General features: G+C 66.2%; 2 protein-coding genes across 4 annotated transcripts in view; both read right to left on the reverse strand.

The window, feature by feature from the left end:
• TNFRSF25 (TNF receptor superfamily member 25) lies at nt 1–5,546 on the reverse strand. The gene is made up of 9 exons (XM_054720673.1): nt 5,482–5,546; nt 3,578–3,774; nt 3,336–3,470; nt 2,823–2,990; nt 2,529–2,607; nt 1,642–1,898; nt 1,254–1,291; nt 662–842; nt 1–508 (listed from the first exon to the last, which is right to left on the reverse strand). The coding sequence occupies exons 1-9, from the start codon at nt 5,544–5,546 to the stop codon at nt 180–182; spliced, it is 1,449 nt and encodes a 482-aa protein (XP_054576648.1). The 3' UTR covers nt 1–179.
• PLEKHG5 (pleckstrin homology and RhoGEF domain containing G5) overlaps nt 4,881–24,760 on the reverse strand; it is a 23,460-nt gene continuing 3,580 nt past the window's right edge. Inside the window, exons 3-21 of one of the 3 annotated variants that reach the window (XM_054721205.1) lie at nt 15,628–15,757; nt 14,149–14,251; nt 13,697–13,757; nt 13,298–13,389; nt 12,824–12,960; nt 12,416–12,561; nt 11,704–11,901; nt 11,439–11,627; nt 11,021–11,116; nt 10,402–10,452; nt 10,011–10,160; nt 9,595–9,705; nt 9,312–9,461; nt 9,095–9,232; nt 8,819–8,938; nt 7,371–7,503; nt 7,163–7,278; nt 6,873–7,072; nt 4,881–6,442 (exon numbers count right to left, since the gene is read on the reverse strand). In XM_054721205.1, coding sequence (XP_054577180.1) covers nt 5,662–6,442; nt 6,873–7,072; nt 7,163–7,278; nt 7,371–7,503; nt 8,819–8,938; nt 9,095–9,232; nt 9,312–9,461; nt 9,595–9,705; nt 10,011–10,160; nt 10,402–10,452; nt 11,021–11,116; nt 11,439–11,627; nt 11,704–11,901; nt 12,416–12,561; nt 12,824–12,960; nt 13,298–13,389; nt 13,697–13,757; nt 14,149–14,251; nt 15,628–15,757 — 3,102 coding nt within the window. In that variant the 3' untranslated portion in view covers nt 4,881–5,661. Of the gene's footprint in view, nt 6,443–6,872; nt 7,073–7,162; nt 7,282–7,370; nt 7,504–8,818; nt 8,939–9,094; nt 9,233–9,311; nt 9,462–9,594; nt 9,706–10,010; nt 10,161–10,401; nt 10,453–11,020; nt 11,117–11,438; nt 11,628–11,703; nt 11,902–12,415; nt 12,607–12,823; nt 12,961–13,297; nt 13,390–13,696; nt 13,758–14,148; nt 14,252–15,627; nt 15,758–24,760 lie in introns of all 3 variants that reach the window. The other 2 variants (XM_054721204.1, XM_054721203.1) reach the window with 2 other exon arrangements.

Here is a 24,760-nt window from a genome sequence, read left to right on the forward strand (position 1 = left end):
TGCGCCTTTGCCTTAAGCAGCCCCCGGGGGGCGGGCAGGGCGAGGCCGGCTGGCGCTGCTACGCAGGGCCGTGCCAGAGGCATACAGAATAAGTGACATAAAATGTCTACACGCTTAAGTAACAGTACTTAGGGCTTGTGCAAGGGCCCTGGGGCCCCGGCTGGCGGGTGGGCCCCGCGTCACGGGCCGCGCTGCAGGCGGCCGCGCAGGTCCTCGGCGCAGCCGTCCAGCCCCATGCGCTCCAGGGCTGCGTAGATGGCGCCCAGGCCCGCGGGCTGCTGCTGGCGCCAGCGCTTGAGCATCTCGTACTGCTGGTCGCGGAAGCGGCCCACCTCCACCTCCACGGCCTCGATCTCGGCCTCGCGCAGCCCCAGAGTCCGCACGAACTCCTTCCAGCGCCGCGCGGGCACCGCGTCCATCACGTCGTAGAGCTGCGGGCCCAGCTGCAGCGTGGCGGCCGCCGAGCCTGCAGGGGGCGCTGGCGACAGCGGTGGCGGCGGCGGCGGGCCTGGGGACAGACCAGAGAGACCCTGGGAACGCGGTCTGCGGCCGGGGCGGGGAGGTCCTCCCAGTTCGTCAGGGGACGGGAAGTGGGCAAGTGGCGCCCCAGGAAACCGCAGCTTTCACCTGGGACCTGGGCGGATGGGGTGAAGGCCCTTACCCAGAGCTCCGCTGCGCAGCCGGTCCCAGGACCATGGCACCTCCAGGCCGGGCGCTTCCTGGGTCTGGGCGCAGCCAGGGGTCCAGCTGCTGCCTCCCAACTGGCCGGGGCAGACTTTCTCACTGCCGCTGGGTGGCACCAAAAGGATGTGGGCGCTCTCAGGGGGTAAGAGGTGGGTGGTCTGGAAGCCAGGAGAGGCCCCAGGTCAGCCCTGCTTACCTAGCAGGCCCCTCGGCTGGAGCCGGGCCAGCAAGCTCCCCCAGGGCCGCCCCGGGGCGACCGTGTGCTCTCACCCGCCCCCTGGGAGAGCTGTGTCCTCTGCTGAAGTCCCAGCCCCTGCCCTTGCCATGGTGGCATCATCCCCCTGAACAGTGAGCTCTGTTAACCTGAGGCCCGCAGCCTCCTGAGAGCCACTGCCGAGGACAGGCCCGTGCTGCCCTCATTCCCTGAGAACTTGGCACACGTGTTTGTGAGGTCCTCTCCATGCCAGCCACGCCCTGGGCGCCGGGAGTCCTAATAAGGCCCGACCTCTGAGCTCCGGAAGGCTGAGGCCTGGATACTTGCTCACCCTCGTCCAGAACATGATTCTCACCTGCAGGGTGGTCAGGGCCTCCATCCCAGCTCCATCTGCTGAGAGACAAGAGAGTCTGACCAGCAATCAGGCAGGGCTCCTGCGCTGGGGTTCCCAACACACTCCCCAGCCCTCCCTCAGTTCCCTCTGCATCAGGGCTGAGTGGGCTCCGGCTACCCACCCTCACCCCAGGTTCCTAGCAGTGTGTGCATGTGTGCGTATGCACGTGTGCGTGCGTATGCACATTGCGGGTATGCACGCATATGTGGGTATGCATGTGTGTGGTATGCACATGTGTGAGATACACATGTGTATGTGCCTGTGTGTGCATATGTATGTACGTGTGCACGCACATGCACATGTGGGTATGCACATGTGTGTGCAAGTGTGCAAATGTGCAGGCACTCACCAGGAGCCATGGGCTTGCAGGGCTGGCAGCGGCGGTAGGTGTAGGTCAGGGCGGCACCGAGCACGAGTGGAACCACCAGGCCTGCCAGGAGGACCTGAACCCAGAACACTGGAAGAGCAGTTGGGGGTGCTGGTGTAGCCACCCCCAAATTCCCCTGGGCCCTTCCCAGCTCTCCCGCCGTGTCCCCAGCACGCCACCTACTCTGCCTCCAGCCGCAGGCAGCCGCGCAGGGCTCAGGACAGCTCCAGAGGGGGCTCCTGCAGGGGCGGGAGTGAGGGCCCGCACGGCGGGCTGTCCGCGCTGCCTGACATCTCCATCCTGAGGGCCCTTCCCTGCCAGGCCTCGTCCCTGGGAGCCTCGCTCTACCCAAGAATGTTCCCGAGGTACCGCTGGAATGCCCCGTGTCCCCAGTAACTAGATCAACAACCAGGATTTATCGAGCTGCTCCTAGACCCGATTGAGGGCCACTAGCATGTCAGCTCCATCCGGACCAGGACCGGCCTGTGGTCTCCCTGCCGTATCCCCAGCACCTGGAAGGGTGTCTGGAGATGGCAGGGGCTCGGGGGGACCCACTAACGTCCCCGTGTTCGGATGGGGAAGCCACACATCGGAGTGCAGTCCTTGCCCAGCACCCTCCAGGGAACAAGGGGCGGGTCCTGAATCTCAGCCCAGGCTTGGGGACCACCAGTGCCCCTCTGTACGCGCCAAAGCCTCTTCCTCACTCCTGCAGCGTCCTTATCTGCCTGGCACAGGTGCATCCACGTCTCCCTTTACCTGTTTGCCTGGAGGGGGCCCACCCACCACAGGGCCAAGCCCCCTCCTCCCTGCCCCTGGCCCCGATCTGCTCCCCGCTCCCCTCCCCCTGCCCAGGGCAGCCAGGAAGTTACGTGGGGCAGGACACACAGCTGTTGCCATGTTCATAGAAGCCAGGCAGGCAGGCGCCACATTCAGTGTCTCTGCTGGAACCTGCAGACCAAGGTGGGAGAGAGGGAGGCAGGGGGCGTAAATATGGGAAAGAGGGAGGCGGGGGGGGGGGGTAAATATGGGAGAGAGGGAGGCGGGGGGGGTAAATATGGGAGAGAGGGAGGCGGGGGGGTAAATATGGGAGAGAGGGAGGCGGGGGGGTAAATATGGGAGAGAGGGAGGCGGGGGGGTCAATAGCCCGTGTTGAGGGTACTCACAGGGCACCCGCGTGTGGCGGTGCAGGGCCCTGCAGTCTAGGCACGGGTGGCAGAGGAAGGGCAAGCCGCTGATGCAGTGTGGCACCCGGCACTTCACAAACCGGCCAGGCGGGCAGCCACACCTGGTGTCAGCCACTGCCGAGCAGTTCTCCAGGGCCACCTGGGAGACTGGTGGGGGTGCAGGGAGACGGGGGAGCAGAGGCAGTTAGGGGCAGAGACCCCCCGCCCCCCCAGAGGTGGGACAGATCCCCAGAAGAACAGAGGCGGGATAAACCAGACAGGGCCACCCCAAGAGAACGGGCAGCGCACACCCCACAGGCCAGGCCTGAGGTGTGCAGACAGGACGGTCCCGGAGGGAAAGGGCGCAATGGTGCCCTGAGGCAGGGTCGGGGAGAGGGGCCTGAGGGGGTGACCACAGGCCCTCGCGCCCTACGTGGCCAAACCAGCCACTCCCTTCGGAAGGAGGCGGGCACAGCGTGTCCCAGGGCCCCACCGGACCCAGCAGCTCCTCACCCAGCTCGTCGCAGGCCTGGCAGCGGGCACAGCTGCTCTGGTGGTGGTACTCCCCGGCCAGGAAGGTGCCCTGGGCGCACGGGACGCAGGTGGCGTTGCCACAGGGCTCTGTGCAGGGGGCCGCTAGGTACTGCCCTGTGGAGCCCAGGCTGGGTCAGAGTCAGCGGGGCCCCCGCCTTCCCTCCCTGTGCTCCCTACTTCTCTCCCGGCCTCCCCTCCCCTCCCACCCCGCAGCCACGCACCTGCCGGGCAGCCCCTGCAGCAGAGCGGGCCGGTCCTCTTCTGAAAGCCGCGGGCACAGTCACACCGGGCGCTGGGAGTGCCGCCCCGGCCCTGGGCGCCCGGCAGGAGCAGGAGGAGGGCCTGGGGGACGGGGCTGCTGGGTCCTGCGTGGGCATGGCTTCCCCACGCGGGGCCTCTCCCTGCCCAGTCTCCCCACCTTCAGAGGCCCCACGATTTTGCCCTCAGAGCTGCCCCCTCAGCAGAAGGGGTGCCCGTGGGTTGGGGATGAGACAGGGAGACAGGCCAGGCTGGGCAGGCGGAGGGCTCCCCCAGCCCCTCACAGGGCCCCTCCACCAGCGGAATCAGGCAGCCCCCCCCCCGCCCGAGGGACCCTGCTCTCCCCCCGGGGCCTCCAGACCTCTGGGACCCTAGCAGGGTGTTTCCTCTCAGGAAGGGCCCGCCCTGGCTGAGCCTCTAACTAGGTCAGAGGGGAGGGCCTGCCGAGCACGGTTCAGATATCCGCTGTTCGCAGGACCCCTTCCTCCCCGCGCAGATCCAGGCCCAGAGACGTGAGGCCGCCCCCCACCCCACCCCCACCCCCGGACCCCCACTCACTGCAGCCACCACTGCCGCCCAGCGCCGGGGCTGCTGGTCCATGGCCCGGCGCCGCGCCGCTCCGGGCCCTCAAGCGGGACTGGAACCCAGGCGTGTGCCTTCGGGGGCTTCCCCACTCTGCCCGCCCTGCCCACCGCAGTTCCGGCCCAGCACCCAGCCGCAGGGCCCGCCCCCTGGGAGCCCGCCTCGGGGGTGGGGGTCGGGAAACAGCCCCACGGGCCCTGGAAGTGGAGCCCAGACCTGGGGAGGCGGTCCCCAGCGCAGCGGCGCTCACGGCCTGCGGGCAGCAAGGTGCACAGACAGGGCTGCCCGGTCCCCACGCCTGGCTTCCGGCCTCAGCCCTGAGACCACCACCCCGGGGTGAAGGAACTTCCTCCACGGGGTTTCAGAGCCAGGCCCCTCCAGATACTGTAAGGTGTGGGTGCAGGGGCCCCTCCCCTGGAGAGCAGCCCCAGAGAGACTCCCGGGGAGCCCAAGCCAGGTGGCCCACCCTGGCATGAGCTCATGGGGCAGCCCAGGGCAGGCACCACGTGGGGCTGTAATGGTGGGCCTCATGGCTGTGTCAGGGCATGGGTTGGTTTTGGGGTGTTGGTCTGGTGGCCTCTGCCCCCCAATTCACTGCTGCTCCCCACGGTCGCCCCCGGTGCCCCACCACAGATGGGGGACAAGAGCTCAGTTGCCCGGAGTCCTGAAAGGGGTGGTTCCAAAGCGAAGGCCTCCTCCCAGCGGAGTGTGTACAAGTCTTTATAAAAGAACCAAAGCTCAATAAATATGCAACTTTACAGGGAGCCCCGCGGGCCTGGGAGGGGGAGGGAGGCGAGGGCAAGGGACTGTCCCCCTCGGGGCCGGAGGAGAAGAGAGGGGGTGGCCCTGGAGTCCAGCGCAGTGGAGGCTGGTGACTTCAGGGAATAGCGGACGAGGAATCCTGCTGGGCAGGCGGCGGGGGAGGATGGGGGGACAGGTTAGTGACGGTGGGACAGTGGGGGCCATCCTGAGCCTGGGCCTCTGCCGAACCCTCCTCCATCTCCATCCAGTCTGGCCGAGTGCAAACGGCCCAGCGGCGGCAGGGGTCCCGCCCGGCACTCGGCTTGTGCGCACACAGGCAGCAGCCGGAGCGGGGGCCGCGCACCCCCGAGGCCTGCTGTCCGCTGTCCGTGGTCAGTGGCACCCTTGGGGGCCTCCCTTGCTCAGACCTCCCTGCAGGGGCGGGGAGGGGAGGGGAGAGATAGTCCTTCCTTTGCTGATGCCACTCAGAGGGGCTCCAGCCACCCTCTCCTCCCCGCTATAGTTCTGACCTCTGACCCCTCACCACTGCTCACCGAAGACACCCTCAGCCAAGCTCTGGGGCAGGCCCCGGGCTCCCTCTTCCTCCATAGCCCTGGGTGCCACCTGCTCCAGCCATAACAGTGCCCCTACCCACCCCCAGGGCTCAGTGCCCCCAGTGCCCGCACGCTGGGCCACCTGTCCTCGCTGCCCCGGGCCAGGCCACTCACGAGGCAGTGAGCGTGGAGTTGAGCAGCAGGGTGGTCCTGATGCGGTAGAGCTGGGCCAGCGTCAGCTTCCTGTGCTGCGCAGAGATCCCGGGGGGCGGCTCAGGCTGGGCCCTGGGGGCGGCCCCTGAGGGCAGCTCTCTGCTCCTCCTGGCGGGCCCTTCAGGCTCCCCCGCCAGCCAGGTGGTCCTGCCCTCCATCTCTGAAGGCTGGGAGCCACCGCCAGGGCGTGGTGCGCCCCCGCAATGCCAGCGGGGCCCAGCTTCGTGAGGGGAGCCCCGAGTCCTAGTGCCCGTGGCTGTGGCGGCCAAGCAGAGTTCCGACAGGCTGCGGCTGGGGGCTGGGGGCGGCCCCTGGGCGGCGGCCCCTGCCAGCAGCTGGAGGAGGCTGGCCTCAGATTTGGACTTGAGCAGGTGGGGCAGGCGGGGCAGCAGCTGGACAGGGGTGCGGCGGCGGAGGCGGGGCGAGGGCGGGGGTGAAGGGGCTTGTGGTGAATCGAGGGGCCGGGGCACTGGCTCCGCCGCAGGGGCTGGGGGCGCAAAGTCTTGCAAGGAGGTGGGGGAGAGGGTGCCGTAGGCGGAGTCCATGGAGCAGGAGCGGCCGTCCCCGGGGCCCAGGGCCAGCAGCTCGCTGGTCGGCGTGACGGACGAGGCGGTGGTACCGAGAGACATCTCGTCCGACTGGGAGCTGAAGGGGCCGCCCTCGAACTCGGGAGAGGACAGCGGCTCCCCGGGCTCCACCACCACCATGGCCAGGGTCTCCGTGGAGCCGTCCGAGGCGCTGCGGGCCGGGAAGGGGGTCAGCCCCGGCTGGCACAGCAGGCGCCCACAGCCTCGGCCCTGCCCGCTTGAGGCTCAGGGATGGCAAACACGGCACGGGCCCAGACCCCAGCGCCTGTGCCCACAGCGGACACCAGCATGGCATCCGTCCCCATCACGGACTCTCTCCCGTGGGACACAGCCTGAGAGCCGTCAGCTCGCTCCCGGCAGCTACTAGAAGCAGAGTTGGCGGTCAAGCTGAAAACCCTTTGCCCCCCGCCTGTGGCTGTGGCAGCCACGCTCCCGCACCTCCCGGCTGGGTTCTCACATGAAGCCTTTCAGAGAAAGGGATTGGAGCCGGGCCCTGCGCAGTGTCTGCGGCCTGGGGGTCGGGAGCCCCGGCTGCAGTGCCTGCCCTGCCCGGGCCTGCTGGGGGTCCTGGGCACGCCTACCAGTGCTGGGAGTCCAGGCTGTTGCTGCTTTTGCGCAGGATGGTGGGGGAGCTGGCGGCGGAAGTGCTGCTCTCCCCACCCTCCTCTTCCTCCTCGTCTTCCTCCTCGTCCTCCTCCTCCTCCTCCTCCTCCTCCTCCAGGCTCTGCAGGTGCTGCTGGCTGCCCGCATGCTCCTGCGCCCGCAGCTGCTGCAACTGGTTCTGCAGGCGGGGGCAGCGTCGGCCGGGGCAGGCGGGCTGTGAGCCACAGCCCCCACCAGGCCGCCCGCCCTCCGCCCGGCATTCTCTCACCTGGGCATTGTAAATGGAGTCCACCCAGCCCCGGCACAGAGCCTGCCCGCTGGCCTGGAACGTGTAGGCCCCCACGGCGCTGTGGAACTCGTTCAGGTAGATGAGGAGGAAGGAGCCTGCTTAGGAAGGGCTCGGGTCAGTGTCAGCCAAGGCCACTGCCGGCCCTGCCCGTCACCGCCCTGGCCCAGGGGCGGGGCGGGCTCCTCACCGGGGTCCCGCAGCTCCCGGCACACGATCTTGTCCACCAGCAGCGGCGGCCTGATGACCTTGGTCCTCTCGGCCTTCTTCACGGCCTTGGTCACCAAGAGCAGGTCCGTGAAGAGGAAGCAGTACACGTCCATCTGGGGGGGCAGGGGGAGCAGGAGAGGCCAGGGGTCAGAGCCAGGGTCCTGGGGCCTCAGGCAGGGACCCTCGGCCCGTCCGCTGCAGCGCCCTCTCCCGGGGGCACTTGGATTTGTTAAACACCTTCCCTGCCCCGACGGCCACGAACGTGAGAGCAGAATTAAAAGGAAGAGCAAGCCCTAGCTCAGTGGTCGGCAAACTGCGGCTCGAGAGCCACATGCAGCTCGCGAGCCACGGTTTGCCGCTCTGTTGACTAATGAGTTTGCCGATCACTGGACTAGACTAAACGTTACCGTGTAGTTGGAAGCTGTGAGGATTAGGCAATTGTGGCATATTGTGTGCAAAGAGGTAAAGGGTAGTATATGACCGTGGTCGGCAAACTCATTAGTCAACAGAGCGGCAAACCGCGGCTCGTGAGCTGTGGTTTGCCGACCACTGCCCTAGCTGGTTTGGCCCAGTGGATAGTGTCAGTCTGCGGACTGAAGGGTCCTGGGTTCGATTCTGGCCAAGAGCACATGCCCAGGTTGTGGGCTCGATCCCCAGTGGGGGGTGTGCAGGGGGCAGTCCATTGCTGATTCTCTCTCATCATTGATGTTTCTATCTCTCTCCCTCTCCCTTCCTCTCTGAAGTCAATAAAAAAAAAAAGGAAGAACAAGATGATTTTCTTTCATTGAGCTATAGACTTGTGACTTATTTAAATTAAAACTTGATATTAAAGAGGAAAGGGAGGTAAATTTTATTTTATTTTTATTGATCTCAGAGAGGAAGGGAAAGGGAGGGAGAGAGAGAGAGAGAGAGAGAGAGAAACATCTATGAGAGCGAATCACTGCTTGGCTGCCTCCTGCACGCCCTCTACTGGGGATCGAGCCTGCATGTGCCCTTGACCAGAGTCGACCCGGAATCCTTCAGTCCACAGGCCGGCATTCTATCCACTGGGAGGTAACTTTAAAATCCTGACTTGCAGGCTCTGGCTACATGCCGCATGACGGATTACTAGCTCAGTGCAAGGGTCTGTTCCTGGCCTGCTAATGGAGTGTGCCCCTCCCTCCCACCAGAAACCACATGGCATCCAGTGGGCAAGACAGGCACCCCCGGGCTGTGGCCATGCTGCTGAATCTGTAAGGCGTAAACTGCAGGCAGAGAATCATCCCTCAGAGACCACAAGGTCACTAGTTCTTGAATCACTGCCCAACTGACTGGGCAGCTGAGAACCACTGGCTCCACCCAGGAGGTGCCAGGAAGGGGTGGTCCAAACCTGCAGGGCCAGCGGGGGCGGGGCAGGGGCCCTGCCCACGGGGTGGCCCCTAGAGTCACCTTGCTGTCCTTGCCCTCCTTCATCCGCAGGCTGCCCTCCAACAGCAGCTGCCGCGTCTCCTCAGGGGAAGCACCCGGGATGGGCGCCGTCAGGTCCAGGTGCAGAAACTCCTTCAGGAGCTGCGGGGGAGGGCGCAGGGGAGGGGGAAGGGTGCAGGGGAGGGGGTCAGGGCTGGCCTCCCAGCTCAGCCAGGAGTCCCCACGCGAGACTCACTCCAGCACAGCCCTTCTGCCAGTCTGGCCCCTCCTCCCGCCCAGCCAGGCCAGGCCGCCCACCTTGTCCACCTCGTCGTTGCTGCCCTCCACCGCCTCGTAGGCGTCGATGCGGCTCACCACGGCCGCCAGCCGCTGCCGCTCCTGCCGCTGCCGCATGCACGCGTTCACGTGGTGGATGAAGCGCTCCACGGAGCCGATCTGGGATGGACAGTGGCTGGTTCAGGCCCAGGGCCAGGGAGAGGCCCAGCCGCAGAGGGAACCGCGCCGCCCTGGTTACCATGGTGAGGACGGCCTCCTTGGCGCGCGGCTCGTCCGTCTTCCTCAGCACGGACTTGAGCAGCAGCGGGTACTTGGTGAGCCGCTGGTGGGGCTTGGCCAGCATGTCGCTCAGCTTCAGCCGCTGGCACTGCTGGTGCTTCTCGGCCCACTGGGCGGGAGGGGGCGGGGCTCAGGACAGGCCCCGCCCCGGTGCCCAGGCCCCGCCCCCTGCCAGCTCCGGCGCCCCCGCAGCCCAGGTGGGCCACCTGCGCCCCTGCCCCGCGCCAGCCCGGCGCCCTCACCGTCACGTAGGCCCGGAAGAGGTCGTTGTCGCGCAGCAGGCTGCGCATGTACTCCATGCAGCCCTCCTCCTCCATGCAGTACCGGATGTAGGGCTTGAAGAGGGAGCCGAACTGGCGCCGGGAGGAACACACACCGGTCACCTGACGCCCCTGCGGGCCGGGCCCGGCACAAGCTCTCCCTTACGGCTCTTCCGCGACCACCCGCAGGCGACAAGCCTATCATCCCCCCCCCCAGGCAGCAAGGGCAGACGGCCAGGCGGGGTCAAACCCGGGAGACCGACTGGGACTTCCTCGCCTCTGACCACCAGGAATCGGGCGGGGCCCCTACTCCCGGGGAGGTGGGGTGATGAGCAGATGAGATCGGCGCCCCAGCCCGGCCGCCGCGTCAGGCCGCCCGGGGCGGGCTGGGTCCGTACCATCTTGAAGCCTTTGAGGAGGTCGCCGGGCTGCAGCAGCGCCCGCGTGCGCCGCGCCTTCTCCACCATCGGCGCCATCACGCTGCCCCACAGCCCGCGGTGCAGGCGCGCGATCTCGGGGACGTTGCTGAACAGGCGCTCCGCCTCCACCTGGGGGTGGGAGGTGCGCTCGGCCCCGCCCCCAGCCCACCAGCCCCGTGAGCCCCGCCCCTCCCAGCCCGCCTCTGTTCGCCACCCTCCTCCATCCCCGCCTTCTGAAGCCACGCCCCACGCCTCACCGTCTCCACTGGTAGGTCCTACCCTCTCCCAGCCCCGCCCATCCGTCTCCACCCCTGCTCAAGCCCCGCCCCCACTACCCCATCCCAACCCCCTCCCCCAGGCCCAGCCGTACCTCACACAGCAGCCCCGCCTCTTGCAGGTTCAGGAGGCAGCACAGGAACAGCTGTGGGGGTATGGGGCGCTGCAGCTTGGGGCTCCCAGTCCCGACTCCCCACCCAGATTCTTAGGCTCCCCTCTACCCCTCACGCTTCCCAGGAGGCTCTGAGGCTCCCAGGGACAGAGAGGGTTCCCCTTTTCAGAAAACCCCCGAACCCCACGGCCCGCTGGAGGGTCGCCCTGCCCAGGCCCCACCTGGAAGGAAGCTGTCCTCCACTCTGCCCTGGCTCAGAGGGGGCCTTCCTGAACCCCCAAGCCCAGGCCAGGTGCTCCCCCCGAGATCAAAGTCCCTGCATACACATTCCCCTGTGCCTACCCACGGTGTCTCCACGGCTAGGGTGTGGGTTGCTGGGCACCTGGCACAGCAGGTGTTCAGGAAGAGCCGTTGAAGGAGTGAATCAGAGCACGAGGCCCGTGTTCGTTCACTCAGCCCACTAACCTGCGGAGTTCTTGCTTTCCTCCCACTTTGTGGCCTGGCAACTGGTCCTTCTCAAAGGCCCTAACTCTGCTGGGTGCGGGGGGGGGGCACCCAAAGGAAGCAGATGGGGTGGCTCTGGGCCGTGAGCCCCACTCACGTTAGTGATCACCCGCAGTTTCTTAATGTAGGAAACCTCCGTGTGCAGGAGCTCCCACACCGCCTCCTGCTGGTGGCACTGCCTCCGGGTCAGCTTCTGTGGGAAAGGCAGGGTCAGCCAGGGAGGGGGGAGGGGAGCAACCTAGATTGTAACCTCCTTTCCGTCCCCCCCCCCCCCCCCGGTAGAGACCCAGGGGTCCCCCAAGTTCTGGGCCCTCCTCTACCACTAAGACATCTAAACGGCACACTGTAATTTCACTTTGCCTCAGTCTCCCCAAAGTGGGTTAGTGATGACAACAGCTTAACAGGGCTGTCCTGGGAACAACCTGTCACTGGGTGCTCAGAAGGGCCCGCGAAGTGGGGGGATCATGTTGTCCTTCCCCCAGAAGAGGGGGGAGGCGGCGGTGGGTGGCGCCCACCTCATGCCCATCGATGAGGTCCCGCCAGCTGTCCTCCAGCCACAGGCAGGCGTCGTCCTCATCCTCTTCCTCGTCCCCCTCCTCCTCCCACGAGTCGTGGTCGAAGCGCAGCCTGCGGGGCAGCCGGGGCAGCCCAAAGAGGCCGTAGGCGTGCAGCTTGCCCTCCAGCTGCTCCATCTTGTCCACCTCCTGGAAGGAGACCCGCGTCAGGGTCAGGGGTCAGGGCCAGCCGCTGCCCTGCCCCGGGGCCCACGGGCCCACATACCCGGCCGAAGACGCTGGCACTGGGGCCCGAGCTGAAGAAGCCGCTGAAGCGACTGGCGGCCCGGTTCTTCCAGCTGTCACTGCCGCCGCCGCCGCCGCCGCTGGGCAGCGAGCAGCTGGAGGGCGCGGGGGGCTCCTGCCCAGGGATGCTCGCCTCTCCCAGGAACTCCGACATGTTCTTGCGGCGGCGGCCAGGGGCCTGGCCAGGGAGGGGGGTCAAGGCCAGCCCTGCCCTGGTCCCCACAGCCCCGCCCCATGGGGGGTTTCCAGGACCTCGGGCCAGGCTGTGACGGGGGAGGGTCTCTGCAGGACGTGTGGGTCCTGGAGGGCCACTGCTCCCAGGACCCACAGGTGCTCTGGGGGTGGGAGGATCCAGACACAGATGCACCTGGACCCCTCCCAGCCTTCCAGCCACAGCGCAGAGCCGGCGGGGGAAAGAGTCACACTCAGTGCACTTAGGAGCACAGCTCCAGGGGATCCATCACGCACACGCACACGCACACGTACACACACACGTACACACAGTGACACGCAACACCTGCTTGTACAGACACACATACACACACACTCGCTGGGCACAGGCAGCCTCTCGGAGACAGACCTACCACCTTAGATCCAAAAAGGGCCCCCTATTCCCAGAGCCAGCCCCGTTTTCCAAAGGGGAGATTAAAGCCGACCTCCCGGAGGCCCTTCCCCACCCTCCTCCTCCTCACCAGGATGTCCAGGCTCTCCCGGCGGCTCTGGGGGTCCGTGCGCTCCAGGCCCGGGGGCCCAGCTCCGGCTGGCCGCAGGATGGGCAGACTCAGGGACTTGGAGTCCTTCACTCCCTGCTCCACCTTCCCCTCGTCCCCCGGCTTGGCTGGGGCGGCATTGGGGGGCAAGGAGAGGTCCTCAACACCCAGGTCTGGTGGGAGAGGGGACTCGGGTCCTCTCTCCCCCAAGGATCCAAACCAAGGCCGAGCTGCCCTCCCCGAGGCCCCGCCCTGCACCGCCCAGCAGACACCTGTATGGTAATGAGCTGCTCAGGGCCATTGCCAGTGGGAACCTGAGCCTGGGAGAAGCGCTCCTCTCCAGGAGGCCCAGCCAGGCCCCAGCCACTCTCCACCCAGCCAGCTGCTCACCTTTGACCCGCAGGTAGTGTCCCCCGAACCTGTAGGCCTCGAAGGTGAGGGACAGGGGTGTGTTGGACTGGTCCAGGTAGATATCCACTTTGCCCAGTGCGATGCCCTTCCTTTCAAATATGGGCAGCAGCACCTCCCTGCCGCAGACGGGAGCTGTGTCTGTTAGGGGGCAGTCACACCCCCCACCCTGCCCAGGGCCCCGGCTCCACCCGCCTTCCCAGTGGAAAAGGGAGCACCCACGGAGTCACACACAAGCACACGGACACACAGGTGCATGCGCACCCCCCACACACACCACAGAGGTGTGTCCTGCACATAAGGGCCGACACTGTCCCAGGCCCATCCACTCCCAGGGCCTGGGCCATGCACACAGGGTAGGACTGCTCACACAGGTGCACAGGCCACCACGCAGACACACACAGTCATCGGTGCAGGAGCCTGCCCCTGCCCCGCCCACGTCCCGCCAGGCCCCACCCCAGGGACTTCTTCTTCATGGCCGGCACAATCTCCGTCTCGATGTCTACGTTCAGGTCGAACTTCAGGGTGAAGCACTCCTTGCTTGGGTCCTGAGAGGACATGGGTCTCAGCTTCTGTGCCCCCTCTTCCTGCCCTCCCCACCCCGGGGTCCAGCAGGGGACCCCCAGCAGGGGAGTGACTACAGGGAGTCCCCAACCACCTGTGTCCCAGGGACCTGAGGGAGGCGCTCCTACAGCATCCCCCACCTGGCTAAGGTGGGCCGCGCTGGGCCACAGGGCAGGTGGCGAGGGAGGGACACACTGGGCCCACCCCTGGTCCCGGAGCTCAGAGCAGACAGGCCCAGGCTCGGGGACGAGGCAGAGCCTGCCGGGCCTTCTGCCAGCGGGGGCCCCTTACGTCGGTGTGTCTCCTCCTGGCTTTCTTCTTGGAGAGTTTCAGGCCTGTGCTCTTCCGGTCCCTGCCGGGAAGCCAGGAGGACAGAGGTTCGAGCACAGGGGGTCCTCACCGGGATGTGTGGTGAGTGGGCCCTGGCTGCCTGCCCACACCTCCAGCAAACACCCCAAGTGACCAAGTGACTCAGGTGCCCGCAGGCCGGCTAGGGCCCGGGAGGGGCTGTGCGCCCTCTGGCGGCCACCACAGGAATCACACCCAGGGGCACCTAGCCAGGTGAAGCCTGGAGGCTGGCCCAGGCTAGGTGGCCTCCTCCAGGAATCAGGCAGCCGCAGAGACAGGGAGGGGTCTCCAGTCAGCCCCTCGGAAGCCGGAAGCCGCTGGTCCCTGGATCTTTGATCTCAGACCCAGCCTTGGGACCCCGCAGTGTCTTCTCGCCCCCGCTTCCCCTCACCTACCCTTTGCCATCCACTGCGCTTTCCTCCTCCTCCTCCAGGTCCACTGCAGGGCTGGTGCGTGGGGGGCATGACCGCGTGGACACGTTCCGGGCCAGGACAGAGCCTTTAGGGTAAAACGGAGTGGGTTGCGCCCTGGCTGGTTTGGCTCAGTGGATAGAGCGTAGGCCTGGGGACTGAAGGGTCCCGGGTTCGATTCCGGTGAAGGGCACATGCCTGGGTTGCGGGCTCGACCCTCAGTGGGGGGCGTGCAGGAGGCAGCCTAACAATGATTCTCATCATTGATGTTTCAATCCCTCTCCCCCTCTTCCTTCCTCTCTGAAATCAATATAAAAATATATTTAAAAAGCAAAACAAAAAAAAAAAATGGCGTGGGTTGTGCCGGCTCCCTCGCTGGCCCCCTCCCTAGCCTTCCAACACTGCCACCACTGACCCTGTGGCCCGCCCCCCACCTAGCTAGGGCCCCTCGGTTCTGTGAGGAGAGGTGCTCGGTCACTGCTTAGCACAGTCACCCCCAGATTCAAAAAGGCACAAGGGCCCCGAGAGGACACTGCAGGGGATGCCCCACTCTCCATACAAATCCACCTGCGGCCTCAGTTTACCCTTCTATGAAATCAGGATGAGGAAGCCAGCCTCGGGGATCACTGCAGGAAGGGCCCAAGGTCCACGGCTCTTTCTCTCAGGCCTCCCCGCCCCCACCCCGCGGCCAAACCCAGTCCCAGGAGGCCTGGCGGAGGGGCAGAGTCTGTTTGTGCCTCTGACCAGCTGAGGAGGAGACAAAGGCTGCACCCCAGCACAGCCAGCTGGCAGTGGGCCGGGCCAGGTCCCTATTCAGCAGGAGGGGTTTCTTGTTTCCGGCTACAAGTTCCTCTGACCTGCCCCCCCAACTCCCACCCCCGCCGCTGGAAGATTTGCCCAGAAGCCCCCTGCCCGAGGACGAGAAGAAAGGGGCCTTCTCCTCGCTGGCCCCCGTCCAGGCACAGGGCAGCCCTGGAGGTGCAGACCCAGCCCCTGGCAGAGACAGGTCTGCTCCCGAGATGGGGCACAACCCCCAGCCCTTTCTCTTGTTCAAAAAACTTGTAGAGCCAGGCCGGTGTGGCTCAGTGGTTGAGTGTTGACCTATAAACCAGGAGGTCAGGGTTCGATTCCTGTTCAGGGCACATGCCCAGGTTGCAGGCTCGATCCCCAGTGTGGTGCCTGCAGGAGGCAGCCGATCAAGGATTCTCTCTCATCATTGAGGTTTCTATCTCTCCCTTCCTCTCTCTGAAATCAATAAAAACATATTTTAATAAAAAACAAAAAAACTTGTGGAACAAAAGGGACTGAAAGATACTTGCGTTTCATAATTTACAGTCAACTCTTGTCCTTCTGACGGCTCTGCCATGGTTCCCCCAGGTACCAAGACACGGTGCCCCCAGAAAAGGGATGTGGGGCAACCCTGGGAACTGCAGGGCCCGGCTGGGCACCCCGATCCGTACTCACCTTGGGGGGGCAGGTCGAAGCGGACGTGCCCGTCATAATGCATGGCGCTGTGGAACTTGCTGTCACAGGCTTGGCAGAGGTTGAGGGGTCCCCGGCGGTGCAGCTGCTGGCAGTCGGCGTGGTGGCATACCTGTGGGCGAGGATGGGAGGTGGGCTGTGGCCAGACCTTGGCTGAGCCTGGGGGGGGCCTCCTGGCCCCTCAGGCGCTGCCCTTCATTGCCAGCCATCCTTTCCCCACGGGTGCCTGGTGCTCGGGAATTCACTCGACAAATGTTTTGCAAGCACTGACTCTGTGCCACTCTGAGGGATGCAGGGAACCCCACGCCCTGCCCAGCAACGCAGTGCCCAGGGGCAGACTTGGAGTAAGTATCCAGAAGGCGGGGCAGCCAGGGCCTCTTCCTGGGGCGCAGGCGGGAAGGACACCCAGAGACGAAGCTCAGGCTGCCGTTCGGTTTGGCAGCGCCGTGTCTGAACCAGAAGGCCCCCCGCCTCCCCCTCGGAGCCTCTGCCCTCGGTTCGATGGCCTCGCTGGTCCTGAACCGCAGAGCCTGCCCGACTCCTAAGTCAGGAGGGAAGGGGTATGGAGGCGCCAGGGACAGGTGTCGGCGTTGGGTGCCCATGAGGGGTCCATGCAGTTGCTTAGTGACAGCCAGGCCGCATCTGCACTTCCCCAGCCGTCTAAATGGGCGCTTCCCCGTACAGCAGCCAATCAGGGTTTGGGCATGCATTTGGTTGTTTGGTTGTTCCTTTCAGAATAGATGCCCCTGTCCTGGCCGGGTGGCTCAGTTGGCTCAATCCTTAAACCAGAAGGTTGCAGGTTCGATTCCCGGTCAGGGCACATACCTAGGTTGGGGGTCGGTCCCCAGCGGGACCCGTACAGGAGGCAATCATCGCTGTTTCTCTCTCACATGGAGGTTTCTTTCTGTCTCTCTCCCTTCCCTTCTCTTTAAAAACAAAAATAAACAAAGAAACATGTCCTCAGGTGAGGATTTTTAAAAAAAATTTTTGTTTTTAGGGAAGAAGTAGCTCATAGTTTTTTTTTGCCTGGGGGGGTGTCTTTTGTGACACAGGTGTTTTGTTACTCTCACCTGAGGATACTTTCTATTGGTTTTACAGAGACTGGACGGGACGGGGAGAGACAGACAGAGAGAAACATTGATGTGAGGCACACAGACTGCCTCTCACCCGAGCCCCAACCAGGGCCGGTGATCCAGCCTGCAAGTGAGGTACGTGCCCTTGACCGGATCGAACCTGGTACCCTTCAGTCCGCAGGCCGACGCTCTATCCATTGAGCCGAACTGGCCAGGGCCACACAGATTTTTGAAGTGGCCGAGCAGGGAGCCCCTCAGGTGACTTTACAGAGGACAGCAAGGTCCCCAAATGACCTGGCACGTGGGTGCGCTGAGGCCACGTTGTCTTCCAGGCAAATCGCCGAGGGGCAACCTTTTGGTGCACAGTCGGCGTGGTGGCATACCTGTGGGCAACTGCATGGACCCCTCATGGGCACGCAACGCCGACACCTGTCCCTGGCGCCTCCATACCCCTTCCCTCCTGACTTAGGAGTCGGGCAGGCTCTGCGGTTCAGGACTTGTAGCCAGAAACAAGAAACCCCTCCTGCTGAATAGGGACCTGGCCCGGCCCACTGCCAGCTGGCTGTGCTGGGGTGCAGCCTTTGTCTCCTCCTCAGCTGGTCAGAGGCACAAAAAGACTCTGCCCCTCCGCCAGACACTCCAACCATTGAGCCACCTCGCCAGGGCTCATGGCTCCAGATCCCAGGTTTCCACCACACTCCCGCCACCGCCCGCCTGGTGCCTGAGAGGGAGCTTGTGGAGGGGGAGGTGAGCCTGGGTCAGCCGGGCCACGGAGACAAGAGGAAGTCGCTGCTTTGGTTCCTGCGTCCCTCACTCCTCCCCTGGACGAGGCGTGGCTGGCAGGACGCTTGCTCTCGGGGCTCTGGCCCCAGGCAGGCGGCTGTGGCCATTCTGGCCCAGATCCGACGCCCCTCTCGGCTCTGAGGTCGGGCTGAGGGCTCCCTTCAACCACAGCAGCTGTTCTATCTACTTCGTCTACAGGAAGGGGGAGAGCCACCGGCCTCCGCCTCCATCCCGCCTGCCCCCTCGGGGTCCACCTGCCCCCTCGGGGCCCGCCTGCCACCTCGGGGTCCGCCTGCCCCCTCGGGGCCCGCCTGCCACCTCGGGGCCCGCCTGCCACCTCGGGGCAGCAGGGCGCGCTAACAGGAGGTCTGGCTTTGCCCCAAAGAATCCGGGGAAGGCACCTGCCCTGCTTTAGCCCCTCTCCCCAGAAGGCCCACAGCCCGCCAGCTCGGCAGCCTCTCGCCCTCTGAGTCCAGCCTGGCACAGGGCCCCTCTATTTCCCTGACGGCTCCATTTGCTGGTGCCGCCCCATCACCAAACCACAGGGTCTCCCACAGCTCGCTCCAGGGGCGGGGTCTCCCCAGAGCGAAAGTGGGGCAGCCCCTTCCCCTTCCCTCAGACCAGGTGCCCAGGGCCCCCTTCCTCTGCCCACCACCCCACCCTCTGAGGGCAGGGGGAGGGCAGCAGGGTCAGGGACCAAAGCTCCCAGGACTCAGTCAGAGGGGGAGCCCCCGGAGGCCCCTGCCCCTCCACCGGCGGATGGACCAGAACTTCACCGACGCAGAGGGGCCCTTGGGGAAGCAGGTCAGGCCGCTCCGTGGGGAGGGGGCGCCGGAAGTGCCCTCCCTCCCCACCCGCGGGCGAGGGCGGGGCCGCGGCAGGAGAGAGGGGTGTGGCAGGGCCTGGGCAGGGGCAGGACGGGGAGGGGTGCGCGGGGCAGGGCCCGGGCCCAGCGGGGTGCCCGGAGGCAGCCCAGACACAAAAGACCAGGCTGGGCGGTCCGCTCCGCCTCCAGCCCCCCCCCCGATGGCGGGAGGGGCACACTCCTCAGGGCCCCGGCCCCCCACTTCCCAGGGGAGCGCCTGGAGCCGTCCCCCAGCCCGCACCGCCCCCGCGCCCCTACCTGGCCTTCCCGGTGGCGGGCGAGACCCCCGGCCCCGCAGGGCGCCGAGTCCCGGGAGGGCACCCCGGGGCCGGGCCTGGAGGCCGCGCGGCGCCCGGAGACGCCGGGCCCGGTCCCCATGGCGGCCGGAGGGAGCGGCGGGGTGCGCCGCCGGCCGGACAAAGCGCGGGGCCCCGCTTCCTGCCATTGTGCGGCCGCGCCCGCCCGCCGAGCGCTGGGACCCGGGGGACAGCGGGGGGCCGGGGGGAGGAGATGGGGCGCCGGGAGCACCGCCCGCCCGCCGCGTCCGGCCCCGCCCCGCGCTGACCCCGGCCTCCCCCCCGGAGCCAGGTCCTCGGCTCAGTGTCCCCCTAGGACCCGCTTCTCCCGGGGGAGCCCCCCGAATGCTGGTGGCAGAAGAGGGGGGCGGGACAGGGGCACAGTCCCCCCCGGGGCTCAGACCCCGCGCCCCGTCCAGCCCCGGGACGCCCCTCCGCTCTGACCTCCAGCTTCCCAGCCACATCCGGAGCCCGCGGCCGCTCCCTCTGCCCGGGCGAAGCGGCGGCGGCGGCCGGACCGCAGGTGCCGCGGCGGGAGGGAGGAAGTGGGGGGGGGGGGCCGGGAGGGAGCCGGGTCAGGAAAACCCCAAGCCCAACTCGACTTTCCCCGAGGTCCCTGCGGCTCCAGCGGGGTGCACCCACGTGCCCCGCCGCCAGGGGGCGCACAGGGAGCCCGAGAAGCGGCCACCAGGATGGGGTGCGGTGCTGGGGTCCCCAGGCAGGGTGTCCAAGCCCGTTTACACGCCTGCCCAGGAGGTGGGCGCGGGCACTGTGGCCTCCATCCAGAGTGTGGGTTCACAGGGGCGTGAGTCCACAGGCAGGACCGGAACCGAGGCTTCTGACTCTGGGGTCCTGGAATGGCACTCCTCGGTCCCCATGGGGCGAGGGGAACATGCCATCACCGCCCCCCACCCCTCAGACAGCTCCTCTCCATCTGTTCCACCGGACGGACGGGGGTGAGGAGGGCCGGCCCCGGGAGCCAGCGGGTGCTTAGGGGCTGGGAGGCCCCAGGGGAAGCCTGACCATGCCCCCCCCCCCCTTAAAATTCTCCAGTGGCTCAGGACCGAACCCCACATGGCCTGACTCCCGCCTCGCCTCCGGGCGAGTCCCGCACGGTGGTCCGCCATGTGGCCTCCTCCCTCCCTCCAGCTCACCCAGCTCCGCGTCTGCGTTCTGTCTGGAACAGCATGTGCCCCTGACTTTGCAACGGCTGGCACTGCGCCCCAACCTAAAGGCCACCTCCCCGGGGAGGCCTCCACCCTCCTCTGGAAAGAAAGAGCCCCTCACTGCCATCCCCAAGCCCCCCAGCACGGACTGTCGCCTGAAGTGTTTCTTCTTCTTCGGCCCCGTTTCCTGCGGGAGCGCCCGGTGCAGAGGCCAGAGGCTCTCGGCCCACCCGCACCCTCCGCTCTCCCCAGTCCTGGCACACAGTAGGTGCTCAGTGCAGACTGGATGGATGAGGCCGAGCTGGGTCTTCATGCCCGAGAAGGCCATTGCCGCGGGAAGTCCACAAAGCCCTCCCCGCTGCCGGACCACAGCGGCTCTCCTTCCTCCTGGCACCCGTGACCGTGGGCCTGGACAGGCCAGTTTCCACCTCAAATCCTGGTGGTGCTGCCAGGCCCGCTGCCCCTGCTACCACCCCACAGGCCAGCAGCGGAGCCCTCCCAAGTGCAAGGCCTGTGCCAGGAGTTTGGGGCAGCCAGCCAGCCCTGTTCACTCTTCTCCACGACCCTAAGGAGGAGATACTGCTACTATCCCCATTTACAGACAGGGCAGATTCCAAAGCCAGCTTAGGGGAACCCACTGGCCTGGTCGCATCAAATGGAGACCACCAGGGCAGGCCACCGGAAGTCACCCGAGCGGCCAGGCCCCAGCCATCCCGGGTCATGCTCCAGCCAGGGAAGGGGCTGCCCCCGGCCACGGGTGCGGGTGAAGGAGGCTGCAGAGGTGGGAGGAGAGGAGGCCGCCCTGCTCCAGGAGGGGGTGGCCCTCGCGGGTTCCTGGTCCCCACCCCTCTCCACAAGATGGAGCTGAAACAGTCCAGCCCGAGCGCAGGCCCAAGAGGTCCCAGCCCCGGACTCGCTGGGGAGGGGCCCTGCCCGCCCAGCCCCAGCTCCAGGCTCATGAGTCAGGACCGGCTTGTTGAAACTGATACCCAGAAACCAGATGCTGGCGCTGATGAATAATGGAGTCTCCGAGGCAGGAGCCCCCTTCCCACTCCCCCCCCAGCACCCCCTCCCCAGCCCGAGAAAGAGAGGCCTGTGGGCATCGCCACCCCAAATGGCCGGGGGCCCCTCCTGTCTGCAGTGGGCGAGGGAGATCTCTATCCGGGGCAAGGTCTGTGCTCTGCCCACAGCAGATGAGCCTGGGAGCAGGAGTTGGGGCTCCCTGGCGGGAGGGACACCCCTGCCCAAGGGCTTCCCACTGGGGCTCAGCTCCCCTGGGAATCTACCAGCCCCAAGGCCCCATCCGGCACCTTGGAGATCCAGGGGCGGAGGCTGCGTGCGTGGGCAGGTCGGCCAGGGCTGGGCCTGTTCTGCCAGCCTGCTCTCCCCACTCCCAACGGCCAGCCAGCTCCTCCCTCCCCCTGGGCCTGCCCCTCACCCCTTGTCCTCTGGGCCCTGGGCCCTGCTGGGCAGAGGGCAGGGGGCAGGGAACCCGTCCACAGGCCAGGCCTCTGGAACCAGCGCGGCCCTCCACCCCAGAGAGCAGTCGGGCTGGGGTCCAGCGCCAGGGAGACAGGCAGAGGCTGTGGTCCTGTCCCTGCTCAGATGTGCCTGAGCCTGGAGCCCGGATCCGAGCGTGGCGGCCAGCGCCTTCCCCTGGCACCTTCTCCGGCCCCAGACAGAGGCTCCTCGGGAAGGAAGGGGGAGAGGACTCGTGCGGGGCTGTGAAGACCTGTGCTGAGGGGGCGGGGGGGGGGCGGGGAGAGGGGTTACCACTGCCCTTGCCCAGCTGTGCCAAGCAGGCGCTGGTCAGTTCTTAGGAATTTTCCGTCTAGGATGGCTGCTGGGCCCTAATGTGGGGCTGGACCCTGGCGGAGGGGCAGAGGAATTGTAAAACCTGCCGAGAGCCGCCCAAACCTGGGGAAGTGACTGGGGAATCTGGGGGCCCAGGGACCCCTGGCGGCCATTTCCCAGCCTTGGTTAAGGCGGCAGGGCCTCGCCAGGGTTCCCTGCTCCTCTCCCCTCCTCTCCCCGCAGCCACCCCACTGACTGAGGTGCCTCTCTCGCCCCCTGCTGGCCGCCAGTTGACTTTCTGCCTGGGACCACTCTGATCCCCAGGTAGGGAGTCCACAGAGCCCTCCAGCGACCCCACAAGGCCCCTCCAGCAACAAACTTCATCCTCGGGCTGGGACTCCGCAGGCTCCTCAAGGTCCTACCTCGGGGCCGTATCTCGGAGCAGATCACCCCTTAGATCCGCGGGGGCGGGGGCAGGCCCTGGGGCCCATTCATTGCACCCTCAGAGGTAGAGCCCGTGGCGCCCACAGACACCCACCTGTGGGCCTGGGACTGCAGGGGACTTGCCACTCCGGGTCTGTTCATTGATTTAGGGGGAGACTTGGCACCCGAACTTACCCCGTCCGGACCCCAGCTTCCCTGTGAGACTCACCGAGGGACATGGGTCTCCTCCCCTATGGCTGGAACTCAGGCCAAGACTGGCCAATTCCCTTGGGCACACAGGGCGAGGGGTACCGGAGCCGCGGGGCAGGGCGGGCTCAGAGGATCTGTGCCGGCTTGGGGCGCCACACATAAGGGAATTACGGTAGACGGCCCGGGCGCTACCACCTGGGCGGGGCGGGATGTACCATCATGCACCCCGGCGGGGATGGGGGAGTGCCAGGCCCAGGTGGCAGACCTGACTCGGCCCAGGGGGTGGCAGGAAGCCCCGCTGGCGCTCGGGGAGTAATCTAGGGTCCGGGCTGCAGGGAGCGGAAGGGGGGGGGGCGGTTGTCTGTCCCCAAGGGGGCTGGCCCTTTACAGATCTCCGGAAAGTTCTAAGTCCCTGGTCTTGAACCTGGGCTGGAAGACAGGAGCTCGCCCATCCAGGGAGGCCGGCAGCAGGAAGCTGTCTTGGCCGGCGAGAGGGGGCCCGGGGATCCAGGCAGAGCCCGCCCCGGGAATCGCCCCAAGCCAGGCGCGCTTCCTCCCCATTATAAATGGCTGGATTCGGAACTGCGCCTCTGTGGCGCCTGCGAAACCCGTCTGGCCGTCTCTGTGTCCCCCTCTTCTTTCCTGGCTCACGCATGGCTGCAAAGGGGGCCATTCCGCCCTTTGGTGGTTCCCTCTCTGCGAGGAACTTGGGGTGCAGGTGGAGCGTGGGGAGACAGGGCACCGCTGGGGAGGCAGCAGCCTTGCCCCAGGGACACCTTCCTCCTTCCCCTGAGGTGGGTGCAGTGACCTCGGCCCCAGGGCAGATCCTGGGCCCCCCTGCATTTTCCCAACCACAGACCACACCCCTCAGCCCTCACCAAGCCCGCCTGGAGCCCCCTCCTGGCAGGGGCTGCCTTCCTGGGGGCTGGGTCCACGCCAGGGCAGCTGATCTGAGCCCAGTCACATGGACTGGGTCCTCTGTCTCTCTCTTGGGCCAAGTACCCCAGGCCTTCACCTGTGGGTCTCTCCCCGCCCCCCCAATTACTTAGCCAAAGCCCAGGAGTTCCACTGGCATTGCTTCTCTGGTCCCACCCCTTTGGGTACAGACTGGACTGCCACCTTCTACAGCTGACCAGCATCTAAAGAGACCAGTTACCTCCAGGGAACCCCAGAATCAGGCCACTGTCAAGATCACCCTGACCTCCACCTCTTATCCCCAAGAGTGCTGCACGGAGAATAGGTGACACCTCTCCCATCATTCACTGCATCCTGCTCACTCTTCCTCCACAGGGACCTCAGACCCACCCCTTCCTCTGCCCTGTGTCCACGCGTCTTCATCTGGCCGCCCCTCCCCTCGGCGCGCACACCCCCATCCCTGCCACCGCACGGCCCCTTGTTCAGCAAATCCAGCCCCCACTCTCTCCGCTTGAATACTTCTAGGCAGGGGGTGCTCACTACCTATCCGTCGGGGAACAGCTTCCGCTGCTGCAAACTCCGGCCTCTACTGAACCCACACTCACCTCCCTGCCCGGCCCTTGGGAGCCGCGCGGAAAAACAAACCTCCCTTTCCTCCCGACAGCGCCTTAGCAGTGGGAGGCGGAGGACAGACTCGCTGGACCTGCCCCGTTAGTCATCTCACCCCCGGCTTCCCCGTGTCCTGTCTGATGGAGGTGGGGTGGGGCCCACTGCGAGGCAGGGGTGTGAGGACCAGCTGGGGTCCCCTGGTGAAGCCAGACACAGGGCCCCCAGCTAAGTAAATGGTGGCCGAGGAGCCAATACCTTTGTCTGAGGATGACGCCTGGGGGCCACTCCAGGCATCCCAAGCTTCTGCCCCTCCCCCCGCCCCCCAATGCCTTAGACCAGTGTCTCCGGGGCCAGCGTCAGCCCTCTTCCAGGTCTCCTTCAGCAACTCTGACCAAAGGGCCCAGCTCAGGGGGCCAGACCCTGTCCGGCTGGCGGGGCCCTTGCCGGAGAACGGGGACCCCCATCCCATCAACACTGGCCCTCCATGAGGGAGGGAGGAAGAGAACACTTCCCCAGCTCCCAGACTCTGAGCTCCACTTGCCCTCGGAACAGGACAGACGTACCACAACCTGTGTCCACGGGGCGGGACTGGCCAGGGTCTGGGTGGCACCCCAGGTGTCTCAGGTCTTAGGGAGGAGAAGGAAAGTGCGCCTGAGGCCTGGGGGTCTCTCCCCCTCGGCGGAGGGTGAGCATTCGGTCGCTGCTGGCATTCTCTTGAACACCCACAGGGCGCCAGTCTGTGCCAAGCACTACACGTGCGCGCCCTTTCCGTCCTCGGCACAACTCATCTGGAAACCGAGGTGCAGAGAGATGGAGTGACTGCCCGGGGTCATGCAGCTGGGAAGGAGTGGGCTGTGACTCTGGAGGTCACAGATGTGGGCTACTCTACACATCTTAAAAAAAACCCTCACCTGAGGACATGCCGACCGGGGGTCAAACCATAAGCTAGGTCCGTGCCCTGATTCTGAGTGTCATGCACAG

The sequence above is a fragment of the Eptesicus fuscus genome, chromosome 9 (genome assembly GCF_027574615.1).
Source record: "Eptesicus fuscus isolate TK198812 chromosome 9, DD_ASM_mEF_20220401, whole genome shotgun sequence".
In the NCBI taxonomy this organism is placed as follows: domain Eukaryota; kingdom Metazoa; phylum Chordata; class Mammalia; order Chiroptera; family Vespertilionidae; genus Eptesicus; species Eptesicus fuscus.